The sequence below is a fragment of the Oncorhynchus keta genome, chromosome 26, assembly GCF_023373465.1.
Source record: "Oncorhynchus keta strain PuntledgeMale-10-30-2019 chromosome 26, Oket_V2, whole genome shotgun sequence".
NCBI classification, from domain to species: Eukaryota; Metazoa; Chordata; class Actinopteri; order Salmoniformes; family Salmonidae; genus Oncorhynchus; species Oncorhynchus keta.
Genome location: NC_068446.1, coordinates 15,194,359 through 15,220,078, shown reverse-complemented (window position 1 = coordinate 15,220,078; position 25,720 = coordinate 15,194,359). Strand labels below are relative to the sequence as shown.

The window sequence follows — 25,720 nt, the reverse complement described above, 5'->3', positions numbered from 1 at the left end:
CAGACATGCACAAGGAATTGCTGTCCTTCCAGTGCAATTCTATCTGGTTACTTTGACCTTCTTCCCTGCCTTTTAAATGACACCTTACAGTCTTGATAATAGACATTGTAACTGCTTCACAAGTATCAACTCTGCGTCGTATATCGTTGTCGGGAATGCCGATTTGACACAAATTTACATAGACAAGGTTTAGCTCTGTAGAGGTATGGCTAATCTTGTTTAAGAGGTCTTCTAGTAGGTCTTCAGAGCAACAGCCTGTCAGTGACAGTTTTGCTTCCTTTACCAGAGCCTTCCACTTCTCATAGCTGACCCTGAAACGATGTTCAAGCTGTCTCCACCTTTCGTCGCGCAGTTCTCTGCCCTTTTCAGTTAACCTGCGGACCCTCTCACCTTTTCGTGGCTCTTGTTGTGCTATCTCATTAGAAGCCTCTGTATCATCATTCACTGGCCGAAGTGACTCCACACCAGTCTGGGCCTCTTCCTGCTGTTCTGTTTGTTCTGATGAAGGCTCGAAGTTTGGTGTTGCTGCAGCTGCTCAACTTGACCCACCCCATCTCTATCACCTTTAGTGAAACTACCTCTTTCTGACATTCTAAATCAAGTCAAATCAATTCTAGCTAAGGTTTGGATAAGTGAGTAGGTAATTTATACTCTAATTCACTGTAATTTAAACTTCAGTACGTGGTATAAACATGTATAATGCTTGTAACAAAGGCTTGAACAAACAACTTACCAAACAATTACACTATTAACTTACAGGTGAAAATAGAATTAATAGGTGTACGCTGACCCTTAATGTTTGTGACTATATATATATTTTTAGTAAGTATCAAATAATATTTTTCAGTAATACACATACCAGCGATACTTTAATATAGAAAGAGCAAATGCATAATACCAGAGTCTTTATGAAATAGACAACTATCTCCAGTCCTTACGAATTGTAATCTTAAAGTCTCTTATTAGCTGTTCACAAGGCTAGGACCACCTTCAAACACCTTGACTTGTACTTGCGTGTCTGACTTTCCTGTTAGTCTTGACCTTATGTTGCCTCACGATGCTTCCTTATGTGGAGATTTTCTTCTTAGTTTGCAGGTGGGTGCAAAACTCTTATCTGGCAGATGACAGGGTCTACCAGGATTTGGGAATCTTGTAGACGTTTTACAGCTGGATGAGATTCTTCTTTCTCTCTTGCTCGTGAAGAGCATTGAGTTCTCACTGTAGCTCCCTTCAGTAACCACGAGCACAACCGTTCCTTGATTTTAACTGGCGGCTTTATTCTGTAGTTTTAGTCAGAATTATCACCTTCCGTGAGAACTATAAAGTAAATGAAAAATACAGTTAAGCACACTCTTACAACCTTATCTTACGAGTGACTTATTAGCTTGGTATAACTCTGAAGTGCTTACATACATAACAGTTTAACCGGCGTTATAACGGGTTCAGATTAAACACATGAATAAAGGAAAAAATACCTCATTGGCTGCTTATTACAGAAGGGAGGAAATCAAACTTCACACTTATTATTCCTGGCATGAATTCACACTTCATCCTAACTGTCACGCCTTGGTCATTGTATTTTGTGGTTTTGTTATATGTTTGGGTAGGCCAGGGTGTGACATGGGTTTATATGTTGTATTCGTGGGTGGATTATCCCAGGACGCGAAGGGGAGGAACTAGGACATTAATGGAGTGGGGTCCACGTCCCGAGCCAGAACCGCCACCATGGACAGACGCCCACCCGGACCCTCCCTATGCTCTTGAGGTGCGTCCGGGAGTCCGCACCTTAGGGGGGGTTCTGTCACGCCTTGGTCATTGTATTTTGTGGTTTTGTTATATGTTTGGGTAGGCCAGGGTGTGACATGGGTTTATATGTTGTATTGGGGTTTGTATTATTTGGGATCGCGGCTTATTAGGGGTGTGGTATAGGCTTGGCTGCCTGAGGCGATTCTCAATTAGAGTCAGGTGCTTATCGTTGTCTCTGATTGGGAACCGTATTTAGGCAGCCTGAGTTTCGCTTTGTATTTCGTGGGTGTTTGTTCCTGTCTTTGTGTAGTAGTCACCAGATAGGCTGTAATTAGTTTCACGTTCCGTTCTGTTGTTTTGTAGTTAGTTTTCAGTTATTTCATGTACCGCGTTTCTTTCATTAAAGTCATGAGTAACCAACACGCTGCATTTCGGTCCGACTCTCTTTCTTCAACAGACGAACGCCGTTACACTAACATACACTCTTCAACCTTTATGAACTACACCCGATGACATGAAAACTTAGCTAACGCAGCGCAGGATTGCCTTCCCTCCAAAAGTGTGTTGCTACAATAAGGATCCCCGTTATAACAGTATTAGCTACGTAGTTCCGCTTGTATTATCATTTCCCCCGCACAGCGGACACGTAAACAATTCAAACATAAGACAACGACATAACCTGTAAGTCTAACTGTCAGTTACACCCTTCCCTGTTGGCTATTTCTAAAACATTGAACAATCTTCTGGCTCTATTCAATCTGTGTTGCTGAAGCGTTACACATTCCGTAATAGAAATGTAAAGGTAACGATTGTAAAACTGAACTTCCGCGATGTGGATTGAATAGAGCCCCTTGATTATTTCAAGTGGATAAAGGAGAGAGTAAATCATTATTATATACAGTAGCATACCACTATCATGGTTAGTCCTGGTCTTTCCCCAAATAATTCACAGGTTATTTCTTAAGTAAGCTCTACCTGCTGTAGTTGTTGGCCGAAAGCAGAGCCTATACTCCTTTCCTCTGGCCTCTCTCTCTCTCCCTCATTAAATAAGCAGGCATTTTCCTGTACTCCTCAGTCTATTCGTCAGGGGGTTTAAAATATTCAGTATTTTTGCAGGCCTGTACGTTGTAAGATTTGTGGGAAGTGAGGCGTGTAAAATCCTTGTGAGTCAGTGATTTCAATCAATGTTAGTAGAAAAGGGATCATCAACTAGATTCAGCCACGGGATGATTTGTTCTTGAGTGGATGGTCAGGAGGCCGTAACATAATTACAAATCATTTGTAGACTGCAAATTGACCGCAAGAGGAACAAACAGATATATTATTTCACTAAAACAATTATTTCCAACCTTCCTTACATTTGTAAACGATCACATATACATTCAGATATCTCTTTATTATGCGTGGGAATACTTTGGAACAGATTTCCAAAAGTAATATCACTTCAAGCTGATTTGCTGGTGTTTTTAGTCTTTTATGTCCAACAATAAAACATAAAAACAGTGCCTTTGGGAAAGTATTTAAACCCCTTTACTTTTTTCAAATTGTCTTATTCTAAAATGGATTAAATACAAAAAAATCCTCAGCAATCTACACACAATAGAGAAAAAACTGAAATACCTTATTTACATAGGTATTCAGACCATTTGCTATGAGACTAGAAATGGAGCTCAGGTGCATCCTGTTTCCATTGAACATCCTTGAGATGTTTCTACAACTTCATTGGAGTCCACCTGTGGTAAAATCAATTGTTTGGACATGATTGAAGAAAGGCACACACCTGTCTATATAAGGTCCCACAGTTGACAGTGCATGTCAGAGCAAAAACCAAGCGATGAGGTCGAAGGAATTGTCCGTAGAGCTCAGAGACAGGATTATGTCGAGGCACAGATCTGGAACATTTCTGCAGCATTTAAGGTCCCCAAGAACACAGTGGCCTCCATCATTCTTAGATGGAAAAAGTTTGGAACCACCAAGATTCTTCCCGACCAAACCAAACAGTCAGGGGAGAAGGGCCTTGGTCAAGGAGGTGAACAAGAAACCAATGGTCACTCTGACAGAGCTCCAGAGTTCCTCTGTGGAGATGGGAGAACTTTCCAGAAGGACAGCCATCTCTGCAACACTCCACCAATCAGGCCTTTATGGTGGAGTGGTCAGAGGGAAACCACTTCTCTGTAAAAAGCATATGACAACCTGCTTGGAGTTTGCCAAAAGGCACATAAAGATTCTCAGACCATGAGAAACAAGATTCCCTGGTCTATTACAACCAAGTTTGAACACTTTGGCCTGAATGCCAAGCTTCACATCTGGAGGAAACCTGGCACCATCCCTACGGTGAAGCATGGTGGTGACAGCATCATGCTGTGGGGATGTTTTTCAGCGGCAGGGACTGGGAGACTACTCAGGATCGAGGGAAAGATGAACGGAATGAAGTACAGAGGTCCAGCTCCAGAGCGATGAAAACCAGCTCCAGAGCGCTCAGGACTTCCAACAGGCCAGTGACCCTAAGCACACAGCCAAGATAACGCAGGAGCGACTTCGGGACAAGTCTCTGAATGTCCTTGAGTGGCCCAGCCAGAGCCCAGACTTGAACCTGATCGAACATCTCTAGAGAGACCTGAAAATAGCTGTGCAGCAACGCTCCCCATCCAACCTGACAGAGCTTGAGAGGATCGGAAGAGAAGAATGAGAGAAACTCCCCAAACACAGGTGTGCCAAGCTTGTAGCGTCATACCCAAGAAGACTCGAGGCTGTAATCACAGCCAAATTGCTTCAACAAAGTTCTGAGTAAAAGGTCTGAATTCACATGTAAATGTGATATTTCAGTTGTTTTTTTTAAATTAGCAAACATCTCTAAAAGCCTGTTTTTGCTTTGTAATTATGGGGTATTGTGTGTAGATTGATGAGAGAAAAAAAACGATGTAATCAATTTTAGAATAAGGCTGTAACATGACAAAATGTGGAAAAAGTCAAGAGGCTGAATTACTTTCCTAATGCACTGTATTTATTTTTTTGCTCAGAAAACATGGGGGGGGGGATAAAATCACCTGCAGGTCAAATGGGAACCCTGTAGTAGAGGAACCTGCTTAAATTACTAGCGCCCTGTAAGCACTCATCTCGGTAGCTATGTAATGCTTTGAAAGGCTGATTATGTCTCACATCAACACCATCATCCCGGAAACCCACGACCCACTCCAATTCGCATACCGCCCCAAAAGATACACAGATTTCGAGGATCTCAATCGCCCTCCCCACTGCCCTTTCCCACCTGGACAAAATGAACACCTATGTGAGAATGCTGTTCATAGCGTTCAACATCATAGTGCCCCAGTGTCGATTTTAGCATGGAAATCTTGGTGGGGCTAACACATTTTTATTTTATTTTATTTATAATTCTTTCCAGCAAAGCCATTACACAACACAACACTAACAATACATTAATTGCCCTATACGTGGACAAACGGTGCCCACAAACAGCAGCCCAACATCTTTCCACTGCAACACCTGGCTATCAAAGGAGCCTTGTCTGGCAGCGAAACAGATAATTCAGCCTCATTTACTGCCTTTAAAAAAACATAGGTGATAAGGCTACCTTGTTTAAACAAATGTGGTTTCAACTGACAATTTAGATGTACAAACTATAGGAGGCTATCCATCATTTTGATTAAGACATTAATGAGCAAGCTAGGACGGACTTTGTCAACATAACTATTCGTTCAGCACTTTTGAAATGTACAGCAACAGAATTCAGAACATGGCCCGTTCTTACAATATTCTCCCTGTACACCAAGTCAGAACCGTAGGATAAATAATGGGGACATATAAGCAGTCAATGAAAGCTCTTACAATATTCTGTGATTACATTTCTCTAAAACAGGCCATAGGCTACATGTGCATGTGCACCACCAGGTCAGAACAGTAAACGAAATGAATAAGGGAAAAGGGACCAAAATATTAGTGTCAGGCACATCGGCTACTAACAGCTTACAACACAACATACACTTAGTATTACTTTCTTTGCTACAGTATACATATCTCCCTGGCATGTTACATCATTTATGCAGCAGCATACAAGACATTTTTTAGACTCACCTTGTTGTGCTGTGCTCACTTCCTTCGAAACCACTCATTGTTGAATATGCAATTTCCAACTTCTTTTGTAATGTTAATGTCCAATGAGCACAATACGTTGTATCTATAATTTATCTTCATTATTTCTCTTCATATGACTTGGATTTTAAAGGATTTGCCAGTAGATTGTTGACTTTATTCATGATGATGACTGATAGCTAAGATTTTGAAAGTATGACGTTGACATGATCACTTCAATCAAAGCTACTGTACATATACATTTATTTGACGTAATTTTATCTGTGGCCAATGACCTTGAGCCTTCTTGGATGGGCTCTTCTAATGTAACTCTTGTCAGCACCCAAAGGGCTAGAATTTTTGAGACTTCGCGTGATGTAGTTTCCCCATGAGCGACAGAACACAGCCAATCATGGTGCAATACTCCGTATTTTCTTCTGGCTTGCCTCACCATCACAGAAAGCACTGAACTGGGCTGAAATACATACATTTTGGAGCTGCATTACTCAAGAAAACAAAAAAGAGACCATGTTTGTATGTGGCTTTATTAACTCAATGATATATATATATATATATTACATTGTTTGCAAACTGATATGTGACACATATTTTTTTTTAAATGTGGAGCTCAAAACAGGCTCTGCCCCACCTGCCCTGTATGACGGGTCTTCACTGTAGTGCCCACAAAGCTCATTACTAAGCTAAGGACCTTGGGACTAAACACCTCCCTCTGCAACTCGATCCTGGTCTTAATGACGGGCCGCCCCCCAGGTTGTAAGGGTAGGCAACAACACATCTGCCACGCTGATTCTCAACACTGGGACCCCTCAGGGGTGCGTGCTCAGTCCCGTCCTGTACTCCCTGTTCACCCACGACTGCGTGGACAAACACAACTCCAACACCATCATTAAGTTTGCTGACGACACAACAGTGATAGGACTGATCACCAACAACGGTGAGAAAGCCTATAGGGAGGAGGTCAGAGACCTGGCAGCGTGGTGCCAGGACAACAACCTCTACCTCAATGTGACCAAGACAAAATAGCTGATCCTGGACTACAGGAAAAGGAGGGCCGAACAGGCCCCCTTTAACATCGACAGGGCTCTAGTGGAGCGGGTCATGAGTTTCAACTTCCTTTGTGTCCACATCACCAACAAACTATCATGGTCCAAACACACCAAGACAGTCGTGAAGAGGGCACCTTTTCCCTTTCAGGAGATTGAAAATATTTGGCATGGGTCCCCAGATACTCTAAAGGTTCTACAGGTGCACCATTGAGAGCATCCTGGCTGGTTCTATCACCGCCTGGTACGGCAACTGCATCCGACCGTATGGCGCTACAGAGGGTAGTGCGTATGGCACAGTACCTCACTGGGGCCAAGCTTCCTGCCATCCAGGACCTATATTTTCTTAACTCTATTTCTTGAACTGCATTGTTTAAGGGCTTGCAAGTAAGCATTTCAAGGTAAGGTCTACTACACCTGTTGTATTCGGTGCATGTGACAAATACAATTTGATTTGATTTGAACAAGCACTTCCTGATTTAATTTTGTCTGGAGATTAAATTATAACATTGATGTAGACTATAGGCCTCCCAAGATATGGCATATTGTATAATTGACTAAAATAGGTCTATACAGTATGTCAGGCCTAAAAATGTTAACTAAAGGAATATATACATTGAATGTTTTTTTATTTACTGCAGTGGGCTAAATCAGGGTTTCTTGGTAGTTTTATGCAAGTCCAGTTGAAAAAAAGTGTACACCTCACACACATGGGCTTTAAAAAAAAGAAGACACCTGTATACCATGTCATATATAGAGGTGATATGTATTCAATTTTGAGTTTGCATCCCAATATTACACTTTATATAGATTGCAGAAGACTGAACAATAACAATACCGTTTGACATAGAAACACTGGATTATTGTTGTCTTTTAAACAATTGTGTTTATTAATTATGACATTATGAAACAAATGAATAACATTCAACCCATGAGGCCACTAGATCATTTGACTGCAGGAAAGGGCTACAACGTTCTCGATTATGATTAACTTTCCATTTTGTATGACTGGGCAGCTTGTATTATTTTGTGCTGTTTTTGTTGCTGTTCATTCTCTTGTTTTATAATGTGTCCTCACAATGGGCACAGATATCAGTTCAACATCCAGTTTGATTTACAGTTCTCAACTAACGTGAATTCAATGTGAAATCAACTAAATAAATTCGCCATGTCATTGGATTTAGGTTAAAAGTTGGGTGGGAAAAAACGAAATGACCTGATGTTGATTCGTTTTTGCAAATCAAATTAGTTGTCCCCATTGATTCAAAGTCATCACAACAACGTCGATTCAACTTGTTTTTTCTCCATCGTCTAAATCTATGTTAGCAAATTTCGAATGACAAATGTTTGACTAAATTAATTAGTCTTGTCCTCAATTGAAGGGATATCAGTAGCCTACACATACACCTGAGTCACTTTTCATGCTCTTGCGCCAACAAGCTGTAATCCGGACAGCGGTGGTTTAGGTGCCCAACCTGAGCTTTATACACAGTGGCCAAAGCCTCATACCAAGCATTAGGTTAACGGTTAATACGCTCAGGCAATGTTTGAGGTCTAAACAAAATACTTATTACTGCCTTGGTAAAAACAAACCAAATGTATATAGGAGCTTTTGACAGATATATAGGAGACCGATATAGGAGCTTTTTAGCAGCATCATGTACCCTAGGTCTGGGAGGAATCGAGTTTATTTTTCCCATGCCAATTTCCATGTAAAAATTATATTTTATTGCTTTCATCATGATAAAACAAGTGGTTTTATGCCTGGATATCATTTAAAATTATATTTAAAATGATAACTGTTAACTAAATATTTTAAGCATCTAATTATTTATTCAAACCGAAAATATTTGCTAAATAGATGACTAAGCTGTTAACTCTAAAGCCTTTAAAAAAACTTCGTGGATCAGATAGAAACGAGACGAAAACTAGATGTTTTGATTAATGAATAATGGGAGAACAGAAACCTTCCAGTCTGAAGGCACTTGAAGACCTTTGTGACACGACTTATTTTGTGGTCTCCTCTCAGATTTCCAGTAAAATAGCCAACGGCAAGAAAGCACTTTAAAGACCTATTACATGGAGTGGAGAATAAACCTGGCCGCTGTATAGGTACTTTTTCACATAGTCTTATTAAAAGAGACTTCAAATCAATTTGTGCTCAGTCAAGTTTTTCGATTAATATTACACACCTCAATGAACAGACAAGATAAATGTTTTCTATGAAAATTCACTGAAGGTTAACCAGGAGGACAATCCCTACACAGAGTGGAAATATAACAATAATGGATTAAACTATTCAGTTCAATGATTTGCCTAATATTAACAATATCACAGGTCCCCCCTCCAAGACAGATGCATTTCAAGGGGTTGTATTCTGTCTATGAATGTATATGTGTTATTTGGACCAAAGATTTACCATAACGAATGCAGATCATCTGAACTCGAATGAAAAAGAAGTTATGAATATTTACATTGGCAGTCCTAAGAATTCAGAATGACCTACAAGGTAAACCCCAATGTGCTGCCATTACTCAAAACGGTTGAAGAAGCCATCTATATCTAAGTACAGTTAATTAAAAATGATTACTAAAACCGATAGTCACTGTGACAATGTGTAGGGGGCCCACATTTGAGTTGAATCATTTTGAACATTTTGAGTAACGCCCTCACTAAGCAATGACTCCAATATAATTTTCCAGTATGCCTTGCCTTTTCGAGTGAATGAATTGTAGTTACCACCCATGACCGTATTTGTTAATGGCATGAGACATGGTTATTGACATTTTCTGTCCCGTGGCCTTCACCAAGTGAGTTCCTAGGCGAATGTTATCAGTATAATTTAATTGAACTCTTAATTAAACTCTTTATGACAATACATGACATATTTCATGAGGCCATATTTTGAGACCTATCTTTACCCTAATGCAGTTGCCTGAAATTCATAGTTTACAGGCCACATAAGGCCTGGAAGAAAGGTTGCAAAATTCCAATATCTTTCCCAGAATTCCCAGATTCTCAATAAAAACTGGTTGAAAGATTTCCAGGAATCTTACAAAAAGGATTTCTGGAAAACCTGCAGAGGAAATCTACCAGCGTTTTGGTACCCTACCTGCAAATCACTGGCTTGCAAAGTAATGTGTATTCCTATTGGTATCCAAGCTGAGTTAGGATAGCCAACAGTTTAATTTTATTCACCAGCAATCTGCATTTATAATGACTGCCAGGTTTGGGAACAGTGGGAGGAGCCAATTAAATAGGAACAACCATTTCAGGAAAGGGTGCAAAAATTATAACTAAATGACTGGTTAGTTTAGAAAATGTTATGTTATTTGTCTTTGTGTAGCATAAGATTAATCAATCAATCACTCAATGTACATGCAAAAACTTTTTTTTTTTTAACAATTCCAAGAAATCGACCTGCAGGGCATGCTGGAAAAACAAATAGAGTTCATGTGACTTCTTATTTAGTTTTTAGTCAGTACCACAAACATTTGAAGTAATAATGACTTCAGTTGAGTTTGAGTTGAATTTACTATAACTATTTGAGTTAAAATTTGAGTAAAAAATGTATTGGGGTTGACAGTGATATATATGTATTTGAGTAATCCGTGGCTTTTACTGATTGAAACACCTTGCAGTAGGCTACGAAACAAAATAAAATAAACAAAACTCTCAAAACATGTTGGATTACAGTTTTCATATTTTATTCAAATGATAATCTGATCAATAAATAAGGTATAGCATGATAGTAAACAACATCTGGATATACAGTCTGGTTGATATAAAATACAAATGTGCAATTTGAATTGGAAGAACGAAAATGAAAAAAAAATGAAAACATTTCTGGTTTATAAAATAAAAGCACAAACCTGTTGTTTATTAAATCACATAGCCTTGTTGTAGTGACTGTTGTGCCAGCATCCATGGCGTCCAACTGAAAACAAAGTGACATTCTTTAGACAAGGGCTGTTTTCCCAACTGTCCGTTGGAAATTGTTCGTCTGTTGTTTTTGTTTTTGCGCTTTCTTGGTGGTTATATTGCCTATCCGGTTATTTTGTACTAATATTTTGGGTTCAGATAATGCCCCTCCCTGGTTCAAACCGGTTTTGTCTTAACCTATACTGCACAAAAGCCTCTACAATACTCCACCAGTATGTCTTAGTCTAACATGTTTGAGGAATGGATAACTAGCTTATTTCCGGTTTCCAAAAAAAGTGGTTTGTTGAATAGTGTTTGGTGTCCATTATTTGATTTTAGTTTAAGGCTTTTAATCCATGCTGGGTTTCTTTGTGTCTTCTTAAATCGACTTTTCTCTGGAATCCCTTGCCGCAGAGGTCGCATCCGAACGGTTTGAAGCCCGTGTGTTTCCGGCTGTGAGTTATGAGGTTGGAGCTCTGGCTGAACGCTTTCCCACACACCTGGCATTTGTGCGGCTTCTCACCTGCATGACAAATGTACACATTAACCGTCATGTTACCTTTATTAGCCAAACCATATAGGCAAGCAAGCTGTTTTTATTTTATTGTATCCGGTCAGGTCAATTAGGCATGACTTATCACTATTAGCCGCATTGAGGTGGCCGTTTACGCAATGAACATATTTAGTGTTGCATCGAGGTATGTTTACTAATACACTACAATTTCTGACGTATACTTGCCTGTGTGGATGAATGTGTGTTTCTTCATGTCTGATTTCTGGTGGAACCTCTTCCCGCAATACTGGCATGGGTAAGGCCGTGTATCCGAGTGGATGAGGAGGTGCGTGGAGAGAGTCGACGACCTTTTGAAGCTTTTACCACAGATTTTGCAATCAAAACTTCTTTCCTGTGGAAGTATACAGGCAAATATTAGTCTAAATCGGACATATATCCTATATTGCTTGTTTGCGTTGAATAATCAGTGACAAACGAGACGAGAATAGTCTAGATTCTAGAATGGTCACCTGAGAGTGCACAACTTTATGTTGCTCGAGGCTGACAGCATGTCCGAAGGTTTTGCCACATATATCACAACCATAGGGCCTCGTGCCACTGTGTGATCTGCGAACGTGAACCTCCAACCCATGGGGAGTCGAAAACACCTGCAGAGTTGTTTGAAATTCGTGAGGGTGATGGTGACAGGTTGATAAAGATAGTGATCATTATGCCGGAAAAAGTGTGTCCACAACCACAAATCCTCAAGCATGTCATTGCATAAGATGTTTCAATCCTCTACATTTGCATATATTATCTTACCTTGCTGCATTTGATGCACTTGTAGGCACCATTCAGAATGAGCCGTGAGCACAGAAGGTCAGACTCAGCCTTGATTTCTGAGCTTTTCCCCTGCAGGTTCCCTTCCGAGTACAACCCAACCCCGGGGGCGGTGGCTCTATCGAACAAACAGGCAGCGGCCCTGTAATCACTGTAATTTTCAGGTACCGGGCTTCCCTCGAAGAGGGTCGGTTCGATGGCCCTGTCACCATAGTAACCCAGAGCTGGGCTCCGGTCCAGGTCCATGGGATGGTGGTGCTGGTGGTGCTGGTGGTGGAGACTTTGCTGGACCAGATGCCGAATGTCAGAACCAGAGTAACTGTTCCATGCATAGGGCCGGAATGGAACAGCAAAGGGTTGTGTCTCGTCCACGGAGGGAGACAGGGATTTATCAGAATCTACTGTTGAGTTGCAAATAAATATAATTGATTAGCGCGCTGTTCTTAACTCAGGATGAAGACAGGCAAACAGGATGTCCCGTCATCAAAATGGTGAAATTGTAATCACAAACGTTCAGTTCAAAGTAAACTCATGTTGATTTTCGATGTGATATGTCTGATGATGATTGTTTAACTTAGCCTATGTAAAATGAGGCTTTCACAAAACATCAAATTACTTTTCAAATATTATTTTTTCGATAAACGTATGAAGAGGATCATTGCGCCTGCTACTATCTCTCATATTCAGGTATCTAAAGGACTACATTTTAATGCACCACAGACTAGATCTCTACCTGGTGATGCCGAGGGCGATGGAGGCCGCCAGAAGTCTTCATAATCCGAGGCTGGACCGCACACACTGTCCCCACAGCTGAGCGGGGACTTGGAGAAATCAGCCGTGTCAGCCAGGTGAGAGTCCGGGGAGAACCCGCCTATGGCATCGCCGCCAGTCAAGGTATCCAAGTCCTCTGGAGTCTTACTATTCTCTGTTTTAATTACAACGAGCAGTAGCCTATTAAAGTAGCCTTAGCTTACAAGTATAACGACAAAAATACAACTTTGATAATGATAGCCTAACACTTTAATAATTATTCTTAGAAGACATAATATAAATACCGTTAATAATAGCCTAGAAATGTCAGCACAATGTGTTATTGTCAACACAATGTGTCACAATATGTTATTAAGAATAACGATAGGATTTGCAAATTCATTCTATTGAGGTCAACGTAACTATCAAAATAAGGTAAACATTCCGATTTGCATACAGGATAAGCCTACATGGGCTATATATCTCTTTCAATTAACAGCTAGAATTTAAATTCTAAATCATAGTCTTATATTTATAATATATTGCAGGTTCTTTTGAATGAAGCCATGCCTCAAAATATAGCCTAATAATTAGTACAAAAAGACAAATAAAAGTGTATATTTATACCAACATAATTAGGCTACAGAAAAACGAATGAGGTTGTGCATTTGTATGAAATATGTACACCTCATACAACATCCAGACATTAACATGGAGATAACATCCACATACCTGCACATATATGAGCTAAGATAGTATCCAGTCGATTGTAGTCATCTTCAAAAGAGCGGGGCTGGTGGTAGCTGTGCGCCTTCTTACTTTTCACCAAGAAGGACCGAGGCATTTTCACTCTCCTTGTTCGACCTTTGCTAATATCCAAAATCACTGGCGATCCAACAGCAATATGCTCCTCTGTTCCTGGGATGCGGTGCTGCTGTTTTATTCCTGAAAAGATTAGAAGACTATTGGTTGACAATGTGTGGTCAACTTTAAGAGAGTTCTAGCTGGGGATGAAGCATGCGCACACGCCCTCTCCCGTCTGCCAGGTGTTGTGGGGACCTTTTAGGGACAGGTGCCTAAGCTAGAGGAAACTCCTCCTCCGTTTGCTGCCGCTCGGGGGGCTATGATTGGTCCGCCTCCAGAACCAACTGCTCCCCAGGCAGCTCCATCTCATGGATCAGCCTGTAGCTCTACTGGGGGAATTACAACCCATATCAATCCGGATAAGTGATACACTGCTTTATCAATGTGTTACTTAATCCCTCCCTATCCTTAGCTGCAGTACAGGACAGGGGAGAGAGGAAACGCGGTATGCAGCACCAGGGTGCCAGCTATGGACCGTGGACCGTGCCACACGTTCGTCATCATGAGACATGTAGAATGTGCTTGATAATGGTACAGGATCCATATATTACCGTCATCGATTGCACATGAATGAGAATGAGAATCAGAGAATAGTAGGCGATGTATGGACGTGGATGTGACCAAATAGTCAAGTCACATAATATGTTTATTGTTTATAATATAGGTTTATAATATAGGCTATAGCATTTTGTAGAATGACGAAATGTTGTTAAAAGACTCATGCATGATAACACTGCATCGGTATTGAATTGTTTTGCGTCATTCACAAGTGTATTTTCAAACATCAATTTGTTCGGTGTCTCCATACATACAGGCTATATTTGATAACTGCAGACAACTGCACACGTCTGCCTGCGGTGTCACCGGAGTTTCGTATTTCCTGCATTATTATAATATGCTCAGTGAGTAAACAGATACGTCTGTTCCCTGTCTGCACAGTGGGACCGCTGATGACCTGTTCTGGCCCAATTACGCACAGAACAATAAGGCATGCAGCGAGCGCATTCAGCTGGAGCTCACACGCCAGACAACCAGTGGGACCGAGACTATCTGTACGTCACATTTAGAATGGTTCAACCAGCCGCTGGCCCGTGCCATTCAGAATAATTTAAATTGTTGTATTGGTGCAGTGAAAATACATAATTTCAATGTCCAAACATGACAGACCTATTCATTTGATAAACATTTCACATGAAATGATTAACATACAAAACATATGTATAGGCCTGTATTGTCTTTGAAATGACGTAGAAAATACGACAACGTAATTAAATTATTAAGAAAAAATAAAGAAAAACGAAATGGCAATGTTGGTACAATTTGCCGGGCCTATAGCAGATACCATTTAGGCTACAAAGACTAAATAATTGATTAGGCCTATTCGTTTATGAACTTTGAAGTGAGACAATAAAGTGGTGACAGCAATAGGCTTAAAACATTTAATAGTCACTCATTTTTGTTTAAGACCAGGCTCATATGACATAGCAGTTAATTCTCTGTCAGTTAATGCAGAAGTATTCTAACAGGCGCAGGAAGGCAGGCAGGTCCTCCAGACCATGATACAGTAGAAAAAACAGTGACTTGCAGGAAATCAAAGCGCCATATGCCCTCTGTCGATTAGAAACATCACCGCTGCATCCGGACCTTGCATTAGGTTGGAGGAGATAAGACAGGCTACCGATAAAAACATAAGATACACTGACGCGAGTTAACCATTGCCCAAATTGTGGTGCAATTTGACTTTCTCTTTCACATAGCAGCCTACAAAATCTATTCAACTCATCAAACCACAAACGTTATATATTCCAAGCAAATCATTAAGGTATAAGTACATTAGCCTATTTCAATGGAAAAACGTTGAATGCAATTAAATAAAGACTTCTAATTTAACATAATAGCACAAACAAATCTAAGAGTTGAGGTTATTAAATCCGATAGGCCACCCAAAATCTTATTAATGCCTTTGGCAACACCAATGCAAGGCCTATCAGTTATTGTTGTTTGTTTATGTGAATAAACATACATTATGAGGCCATGTATCATTATTCAGCAGCAGCATACATTCAATGTTTTGTAGTTAAATCTCTTTCCACAATGGGAGCAGTGGTAGGTTTGATCCCCTCCTGAGTGTGTCCTGTCATGAATAATCAGGCCCCCCAACTTGGTAAAACTCTTTCCACACAAGGAGCATTGGTAGAGCGTTTCTTGCGTGTGTCCCCATTCAAACTAAATAACCAGTCATCTAATTCATTTGTTTGACCTCTATGCACCGTTTATGAAACAGGTCCTTTGTGTATTTTTCCAGATGTTTTGTAATTATGGGTTATCAGCTGTTTTATGTGCATAAGGTTTTCTGTAATAGGCACATTTTATTTTATGCAGTAGGGTACAAACAAATATAATTGCTGAAATATTTCTAATTACTAGGCTAACTTCTTTGTTTTTAAAACACGAATGGTTTGCCTATTGAAATGTTCAATATAATCCCAAAATTGAAGGGTTGAATCAATGACACTTGCTAGGTTTCCATCCAACTGACGACACAAATCCACATAAAAACAATATTAAGATTTACTCTCACCACACTAAATAGAATAGGGGGTTCACAAAGGGTTCCTGTAAGCTCCTCAAAGTTTTTCGAATAACCTTGGGCAGATATGTGTTTCCATCAAATGTAGGCAACTTGTTGCGAATAAAAGGCTGTGAGTGATGTAGTGCACTTAAAAAATACCTTTTGAGATTCAATTCCCATGTGCAGATTTAAAAAATCCCGCACATTTTTAACTCTACTGAGTTTTCATACCAACATTTGACCTTTAGCCGCAACACAATCTCACACTCAATTCTTGCAAATATGTACAAAAAGTATTTCAGCAGATTTTGTGCGTTTTTGTGTGGCTTAATTAGCTTGAAAAGACAAATTTTTGTGTGATTTCTTTCATAGGAAAATACATGTTTGGGGGGAAAACTTTGGAACACTCTTTTGAAAGTTGTTAGAATAATGCATGATGGGAAATGGTGTTCTACACTGCCTTTTTGTGTGTGCCCCAAATGTATTTATATATAAAAACAAACATGCTAACAACCCAACATTGTCAATCAACCAGGTAGTCACCAAAATAATAATAATAATAGTAGCCTTACGTTGTTGTTGTTTTTTTTATCAATGCCAAAACTGTTTCACTAAATTTTATTTAACATGGCAAGTCAGTTAAGAACAAATTCTTATTTTCAATGACGGCCTAGGAACAGTGGGCATGGGCAGGCCGACAGATTATTACTCTATCAGCTTGGGGATCGATCTTGCAACCTTCTGCTTACTAGTCCAATGCTCTAACCACTAGGCTACCTTGCGTTATTGGTGCACAGCAGTCAGAAAAAAGGCCCTTTTTTCATGTATGCAGCAGTAGGCCTACATGATTTTCTTCATAATGCATTTCATATTTCATGGAGCCTACATTACACAATTTTTTTCATAATGCATTTATTACAAGGCTCCACTTTGTTGTGTACATTACACCATTTCTTTCACAATGCATTTTATACAAGGCTATGTCGAATTGTATGAGGGTTACCAGATTGGAGAAAAAATACAGCTTTTTTGTTGTTGTTAGTGGTATTGATGAAGGTATTTGATTGGGGAATGGTGAAACATTTTTATGGTGGGAAATTATAATACACATACACACAAACACTGACACACATATACACACACACTCACTTTTTTGTACTCATGTTATAGCCAACTCTTGACTTTTGTGTGAATCATTTTTTATAAAATATTTGTATCTAGTTGTCGTGTATTTGTAGCCGCAAAACACCAGTCTCAACGTCAACAGTGAAGAGTCGACTCCGGGATGCTGGCCTTCTAGGCAGAGTTCCTCTGTCCAGTGTCTGTGTTCTTTTGCCCATATTAATCTTTTTTATATTGGCCTGGTCTGAGATATGGCTTTTTCTTTCCAACTCTGCCTAGAAGGCCAGCATCCGGGAGTCGCCTCTTCACTGTTGACATTGAGACTGGTGTTTTGCGGGTACCATTTAATGAAGCTGCCAGTTGAGGACTTGTGAGGTGTCTTTTTCTCAAACTAGACACTCTAATGTACTTGTCCTCTTGCTCAGTTGTGCACCGGGGCCTCCCACTCTTCTTTCTATTCTGGGAAGAGCCAGTTTGCACTGTTCTGTGAAGGGGGTAGTACACAGTGTTGTACAAGAACTTCAGTTTCTTGGCAATTTCTCGCATCAGCCGTTTCCAGCTGCAATAGTCATTTACAACATTAACGTCTACACTGCATTTCTGATCAATTTGATGTTATTTTAATAGACATAAAATGTGCTTATCTTTCAAAAACAAGGACATTTCTAAGTGACCCCAAACTTTTGAAGTGTATATGCTTCTAGATATTTATTGTGTATTTGATGTATTGATGCAGTGCTCACCCCCCTGCTAAAATAAAGGTTAAATCAAATAAGTAGTAGTAAACTTGAGTTCTAACTGATTTTGTTGTTGTTGTTGTACCTCAATAGTGGTGGAGAGTAAGTTGACATGTGGGAGCCAACTTAGAAGACACCACATTCAAGTACTCCATCCCCCACTCATTCAAATGTAGGAACTGGCTTCTCCAGTCTGACCCCTCTGCTGTCTCTGGCTCCACCCCCACCCCCACCAGGTCATCTAGAGGTGTGAAGGTTAGTACCTTTTATGTAGGGAGGCTAATGATTCATCATGTATGACATTCATGGAGTGTGTAAACTTGAATTGTCTATTGCCATAGCATTTTCATTATGTTCTCTATAGTTATGTATAAATTGAACAATTCAGCCTCTTGGGTACATTTGGGCAAATTTGTGAAGGACACCTGGGAAACTTGATACAAAATATTATGTAGAGTTCTCATTCTTGAATGTATCAAACTTTACACACAGACTTCTGTCTTCTTGTGGACAACATCTAACTTACACCCATCTTCCTAGGTAAATGTAAGGCCTTACTTTTGCATTTCAAAAATGATGCAAAAATAAATAAATATAGAAAATGCATGTTTTTTTGATCTTTCACCAGATCTAATGTGTTATATTATCCTACATGAATTTCCATAAACTTCAAAGTGTTTCCTTTCAAATGATACCAATAATATGCATGTCCTTGCTTCATGTCCAGAGCTACAGACAGTTAGATTTTGGGATGTCATTTTAGGGTCGGAAATTGAGATTAAGGGTCCGATCCTCAAGAAGTATTAAAAAGGGTTTATTTACAATCTATTGGGGTATAAGATGTTAGGAATAGTGGCATATGAGAGTCTGAAATGAATTAAATACCATAATAACCCTAAGCTATGTTCAATGTCAACAAACATTTCCAGTGAGAAATGTTCATTCAGAAGCCATTCAGACTGAAGCTATGGGTTTCACAGCTCTATAATAAAACAAGTTATATCACCTTAAACATAGTTTATTTACAACCTCTGGGGTATAACATGTTGGGCAAAGTGGTATAGGAGACTTGACTTCAGTCTTCACCAATGAGAACCAAGAAGTGCCTAGCTTCGTCCGTCATGACTGGGAAAGGCCTCGATTCTAGGCCGTAGAAAATCCTACATCCATCTCATTAGATCAGAACAGGATGGATCAACAGATCATATTACTGGTTTGCATCCTAAAAAAGGATATTTGTGTTTTGCTGCATAACACACTTACATGATTTGCCTACCCATATGATGTGGATCATTGTCAGGTTATTTGATATAGAACACCATGGTTGTAATAACACTTTAAACAGGCAGTTTGTAAATGTGTAGAATGTGTTGGTTTTGGATCCACACTGGTAAGTTAATGTATGTAAATTACACAGCAACAGAGGATTTTCTTCTGAATAACTGGTCAGGGCATAGCACTTTCCATTCAGCTTCAGGCAGCGTAGCCTAGTGGTTAGAGCGTTGGACTAGTAACCGGAAGGTTGCGAGTTCAAACCCCCGAGCTGACAAGGTACAAATCTGTCGTTCTGCCCCTGAACAGGCAGTTAACCCACTGTTCCCAGGCCGTCATTGAAAATAAGAATATGTTCTTAACTGACTTGCCTGGTTAAATAAAGGTAAAAAGAAAATGTAAGGCTTGATCACACCTGTAGTGATTACTTCTATCCATCATATCCATTGTTAACCAGATATATCAATGTAATTACACCCAACACAATGTTGAAAAACAGAACGCTTCCCACCACCAAATCACATAACTAGACGTGAGCTGGACGTGATCCCAACGCTGCCACCAATGTAACGGAAGAAAGTGAAACCTGCAACAGGGACTCCAAGCAGGGCTCATACATGGTAAAGTGAGCTCTAACAGCTGTTGCCATGAAAGCCTAGTAAGACCTCTGGGCTGAGGCAGTAGGCCTACAATGCTGACATATGCCTTGTTACAATATCCTAAGTGTATAATATGATTGACATGACCTTAATAATCATCATGAAGTGCCATAAGTGTAAGTCAACATAATTCATGAACCTGTTTAACTGCATTGATATGGCTTAATTGATCATAGTCCAGACTTCTTATAGTTGCAAATGCCATGCAGTTGCACCAGGGGAATTTAAACCAAACATACTTTTTTTTTGCAGTTCCTTGTTTCCCCACATTTATTGATGAATGAATTTCCCATTATGAAAATGTATCCCCATTCCCCAATCAAATATCAACACCACAACAACAACAATGCTAGACAAATACAGTTTTTACAACATGGTTGATTAACAATATTGGGTTGTTAACACGTTTGTTATTTTATATAAATGTGGGACACAAAAAAAGGCAGTGTCCAAAATGCATTACTCCAATAACTTTCAGAAAAATCTTCCAAAGTTTTTGTACCCCAAAATGTATTTTCCTATGAATTAAGTCGCACAAAAAAATGTGTGTATTTTCCTAAAAAAATAAGTTACACAAACATGTTTTATTTTAACACGAATTAAGCCACACACAAAAAAAATAGCAGAAATACTTTTGATACATATTTGCACAAATTGAGTGTGAGATTGTGTTGCAAACCAATAAAGTGAGTAGTCACGCGCTGGTATTCGCACGTGCTTTCTAGCCAACAGCTCAAAGATACAGTGCCGGCCTCGCCTTCATGACGCGATTATTTTTATTTGTCAAATGGCAGCCTAACATCTATGATCATGCCACCAGAATACGACCCTCGATATTTATTAGAAAGGTGCTTCAAACTGCAAGTCATCACGTGACTCCAAGTTGACTTTGATTTGATGGCTTTATTATATAAATATTTGGCATGAAATAGTTTTTCCCCCAACATTTTTCGCGTAATACATTTTACCGACACAAAAAGATCCCACCTGGTTTAGAGTATTTTGTTTTGTCAGGCCTGTCATGACATTTTTTATCCGACATCTACTTTACCCACATAAAAAGGTTGGATGCATATAGTTCAGTCTGCTTCACGTGTTGTATTGTGCCATGGATCCAGCACGCATTTTCAAATGAAAGGAGAGGATTGAGAGGTGAAGGCCGTTATGTTCATTACATGCAGCCACTGGTTAGGTTTCCATCCAATTGGCGACAGATTTGGATGCGATTTTTCTCAAATCTGCATAAAACAACATGCGCATTTTCCCACCAGAGATGTGTTTTATTCAAATTGATTTGTTACGGACAAAAGGCTGTGCGCATAAAGTGCACATTACATTTCCATGTTCCGAATAAAAAGTGAAATGGGTTTCCATCACATTTTCTACTCTAATGATGGCTTTGTCACAAACAATGTTGAGTTATATAGCGAACGTGCCCACACTGGTCTTGGCATATGTGCTCTAGCCAACAGCTCCCAGATACAGTAGCCTCCCTACATAATGAGATTACTATGGTTATTAAAGGCAGCCAAGCATCGATCATCATGTCACCAGAATAAGACCATCAATATTTATCGGAAATCAGCATCAAGCACACAAACGTGCACTTCCACCACAATTGTGAAGTTTATCATTTATTTAATCTGTAGCCTAATAAACGGCACGCTTTCTGGAGTCATAGCGGGAGGACCACACAACAAATATTCGCAAGAACATCTTTCGCCAATTGGATGAAAAACCTAGCTAACGTTACTGAGTCATACATGTACAGCCAACTTCAGGGTATTCTAATAATGGAAATTAAATATGTTTTTCGTCAACAAAAATGAAAGCAGCATGTGCTAGGCTATACATTGGGTGCTGTTTTGATGCAACTCATCCACATGTTAAGATAAAAGGCTCAAATGTGTTCTTATCAATACATGAGACTAAAAGTGTGCATGTTGTAGCCTATCTAGCTAGTTTGAATCCCTGAGCCGACAACGTAAACAATCTGCCGATGTGCCCTTGAGCAAGGCACTTAACTCTAATTGCTCCACGGGCGCCGTTGATAATGTCAGACCTTTGATAATGACCCCACTATCGTAAGGTGTCTCAGGGAGAGTTGGGATATGCATGTGTGAAATAGGACAAATATAAGCACCCACCTAAAAAATATTGTAATATTATCCCCATGTGCGTCCCCTTTAGGCGGTATACTATACCATTGGTTTAAACATTTATAGGTTGACAAGTCACAGAGCAGGTTCAAGACATACCAGAGTTCGAGCGTAATGAAAAGCTTCTCAGACCTGTCAGAACAACCCGGGTCCAGCGCCGCTGAAGGATCTTATGTGTTGTTGTCACAAAGTTGCTTTGCTAGACACGCAGCTCTGAAAGTTGCTCTCCTAAAAGCAGCAGAATGATTTACTTCCTGAATGTTATTTCAGACACTTCTAGATTTATGCAGATGAAAGAAAGGGGAATCGTGTTTGAGCATCACTTACTGACAGCGCTATATCAAACTAAGCTCTACAGTGAATCTCGTCAAATTGGCATATACAAATTAATATAGTTTAATAAGGGCCACAAAGTGCTGTATAATTATTGTAAGTGTTATCCAATGGCCGTTGTACGATTTAACTGTACAATTTAACCCCCCCCCCCAAAAAAAAAAAAAATCTAAAGAAAACAAGTATGCCTAATGCATTTGACTATAATGATATACAGCTCTGGAAAAAAATAGAGACCACTGCAAAATGATCAGTTTCTCTGATTTTACTATTTATAGGTATGTGTTTGGGTAAAATTAACATTTTTATTTTAATCTTTAAACTTCTGACAACATTTCTCCCAAATCCCCCAAATATTGTAATTTAGAGCATTTATTTGCAGAAAATGACAACTGGTCAAAATAACTAAAAAGATGCAGTGTTGTCAGACCTCAAATAATACACTGTGGCTTGTAGGCTTCTCCAGGTCTCTCACCCACTGTGTGAAATTTGGTGGAGGATAAGTTGTGATCTGGGGGTGCTTCAGCAAGACTGGAATCGGGCAGATTTGTCTTTGTGAAAGACGCATGAATCAAGCCACGTACAAGGTTGTCCTGGAAGAAAACTTGCTTCCTTCTGCTCTGACAATGTTCCCCAACTCTGAGGATTGGTTTTTCCAGCAGGACAATGCTCCATCTCACACAGCCAGGTCAATCAAGGTGGGGATGGAGGACCACCAGATCAAGAACCTGTCATGGCCAGCCCAATCTCCAAACCTGAACCCCATTGAAAACCTCTGGAATGTGATCAAGAGGAAGATGGTTGGTCACAAGCAGTGGCATAGTCACCCAACATCAATGTGAAAGACTGGTGGAGAGTATTCCAAGATGCATGAAAGCATGAATATTGATTTCTGAACTAAGTTAAAATATTAGTATTGTGTTGTATGAAATCATTTTATTTGCATTATTTGAGGTCTGACAACACTGCATTTTGACCAGTTGTCATTTTCTGAAAATAAATGCTCTAAATTTACAATATTTTTGGGAGGAATGTTAGTTTTACCCAAACACATTTTACCCAAACACATACCTATAAATAGTAAAACCAGAGAAATGGATAATTTTGTAGTGGTCTCGTAATTTTTCCAGAGCTGTGTGAGTGTGTATATATATATATATATACACACACACATATATACAGTTGAAGTCGACATTTTACATACACCTTGGCCAAATACATTTAAACTCAGTTTTTCACAATTCCTGACATTTAATCCTAGTAAAAATCAGTTAGGATTACCACTTAATTTTAAGAATGTGAAATGTCAGAATAATAGTCGACAGAATGATTGCTTTTATTTCTTTCATCATATTCCCAGGGGGTCAGAAGTTTAGATACACTCAATTAGTATTTGGTAGCATTGCATTTAAATGGTTTAACTTGGGTCATACATTTCAGGTAGCCTTCCACAAGCTTCCCACAATAAATTGGGTGAATTTTGGCCCATTCCTCCTGACAGAGCTGGCCACGTTCCAGTCACGTTTCATCTTCAATGCCCTTGCTGAGGGAAGGAGGTTTTCACTCAAAATCTCACGATACATGGCCCCATTCATTCTTTCCTTTACACGGTCAGTCATCCTGGTCCCTTTGCAGAAAAACAGCCCCAAAGCTGGTTCCACCCCCATGCTTCACAGTAGGTATGGTGTTCTTTGAATGCAACTCAGCATTCTTTGTCCTCCAAACACGACGAGTTGAGTTTTTACCAAAAAGTTATATTTTGGTTTCATCTGACCATATGACATTCTCCCAATCTTCTTCTGGATCATCCAAATGCTCTCTAGCAAACTTCAGACGGGCCTGGACATGTACTGGCTTAAGCAGGGGGACACGTCTGGCACTGCAGGATTTGATTCCCTGGCGGCATAGTGTGTTACTGATGGTAGGTTTTGTTACTTTGGTCCCAGCTCTCTGCAGGTCATTCACTAGGTCCCCCCGTGTGGTTCTGGGATTTTTGCTCACCGTTCTTGTGATCGTTTTGACCCCACGGGGTGAGATCTTGCGTGGAGCCCCAGATCGAGGGAGATTATCAGTGGTCTTGTATGTCTTCCATTTCCTAATAATTGCTCCCACAGTTGATTTCTTCAAACCAAGCTGCTTGCCTATTGCAGATTCAGTCTTCCCAGCCTGGTGCAAGTCTACAATTTTGTTTCTGGTGTCCTTTGACAGCTCTTTGGTCTTGGCCATAGTGGAGTTTGGAGTGTAACTGTTTGAGGTTGTGGACATGTGTCTTTTATACTGATAACAAGTTCAAACAGGTGCTATTAATACAGGTAACGAGTGGAGGACAGAAGTTACAGGTCTGTGAGAGCCAGATCTTGCTTGTTTGTAGGTGACCAAATAGTTATTTTCCACCATAATTTGCAAATAAATTCATTAAAAATCCTACAATGTGATTTTTTTCTCATTTTGTCTGTCATAGTTGAAGTGTACCTACGATGAAAATTACAGGCCTCTCTCATATTTTTAAGTGGGAGAACGTGCACAATTGGTGGCTGACTAAATACTTTTTTGCCCCACTGTATACTTCACGAAACGTTTGAGCCAAGTTAAACAATTTAAAGGCAATACTACCAAATACTAATTGAGTGTATGTAAACTTCTGACCCACTGGGAATGTGATGAAAGAAATAAAATATGAAATATATAATTCTCTACTATTATTCTGACATTACTCATTCTTAAAATAAAGTGGAGATCCTAACTGACCTAAGAAAGGGAATGTTTACTAGGATTAAACATCAGGAATTGTGAAAAATTGAATCTAAATGTATTTGGCTAAGGTGTATGTAAACGTCTTACTTCAACTGTATGTATGTATGTATGTATGTATGTATGTATGTATGTATGTATGCATGTATGGATACACACACGGAAATAGCACATCACTAATGCAACCCAAAACTATTGAGGTTATTTTAGATATTGGAAACCAATGACATGATACTGCACTAGAAGTGAGAAAGGAATTGTATATGCTCTACCATGGTGACTACTACAGCACATCTGCAATCACCATTTATAACATTAACATAACAGAACTAAAAACACTGAAAACAG

General features: G+C 39.6%; 1 protein-coding gene across 2 annotated transcripts; it reads right to left on the bottom strand.

The window, feature by feature from the left end:
• Positions 1-10,591: 10,591 nt before the first annotated feature.
• On the bottom strand, positions 10,592-22,563 carry LOC118358993 (zinc finger protein Gfi-1-like). 2 transcript variants are annotated; one of them, XM_035737090.1, is made up of 7 exons: positions 22,421-22,563; positions 13,636-13,848; positions 12,887-13,078; positions 12,136-12,554; positions 11,844-11,981; positions 11,560-11,725; positions 10,592-11,343 (listed from the first exon to the last, which is right to left on the bottom strand). In XM_035737090.1, exons 2-7 carry the CDS (start codon positions 13,745-13,747, stop codon positions 11,156-11,158), a joined length of 1,215 nt encoding a protein of 404 aa, XP_035592983.1. In that variant the 5' UTR covers positions 13,748-13,848; positions 22,421-22,563; the 3' UTR covers positions 10,592-11,155. The 2 variants fall into 2 exon arrangements, with proteins under 2 accessions (XP_035592983.1, XP_035592981.1); XM_035737088.2 differs by having other exon boundaries at positions 22,388-22,551.
• Positions 22,564-25,720: the final 3,157 nt, after the last annotated feature.

What these genes read in the sequence shown, in the direction of transcription:
- LOC118358993 (XM_035737090.1), bottom strand. Translation starts at nt 13,747, where the DNA reads ATGCCTCGGTCCTTCTTGGTGAAAAGTAAGAAGGCGCACAGCTACCAC. An exon ending in ATCGCCCTCGGCATCACCAG is followed by an intron (nt 12,555 to 12,886) that starts GTAGAGATCTAG and finishes GCAACTCAACAG; the next exon opens with TAGATTCTGATAAATCCCTG. An exon ending in AGTGCATCAAATGCAGCAAG is followed by an intron (nt 11,982 to 12,135) that starts GTAAGATAATAT and finishes ACAACTCTGCAG; the next exon opens with GTGTTTTCGACTCCCCATGG.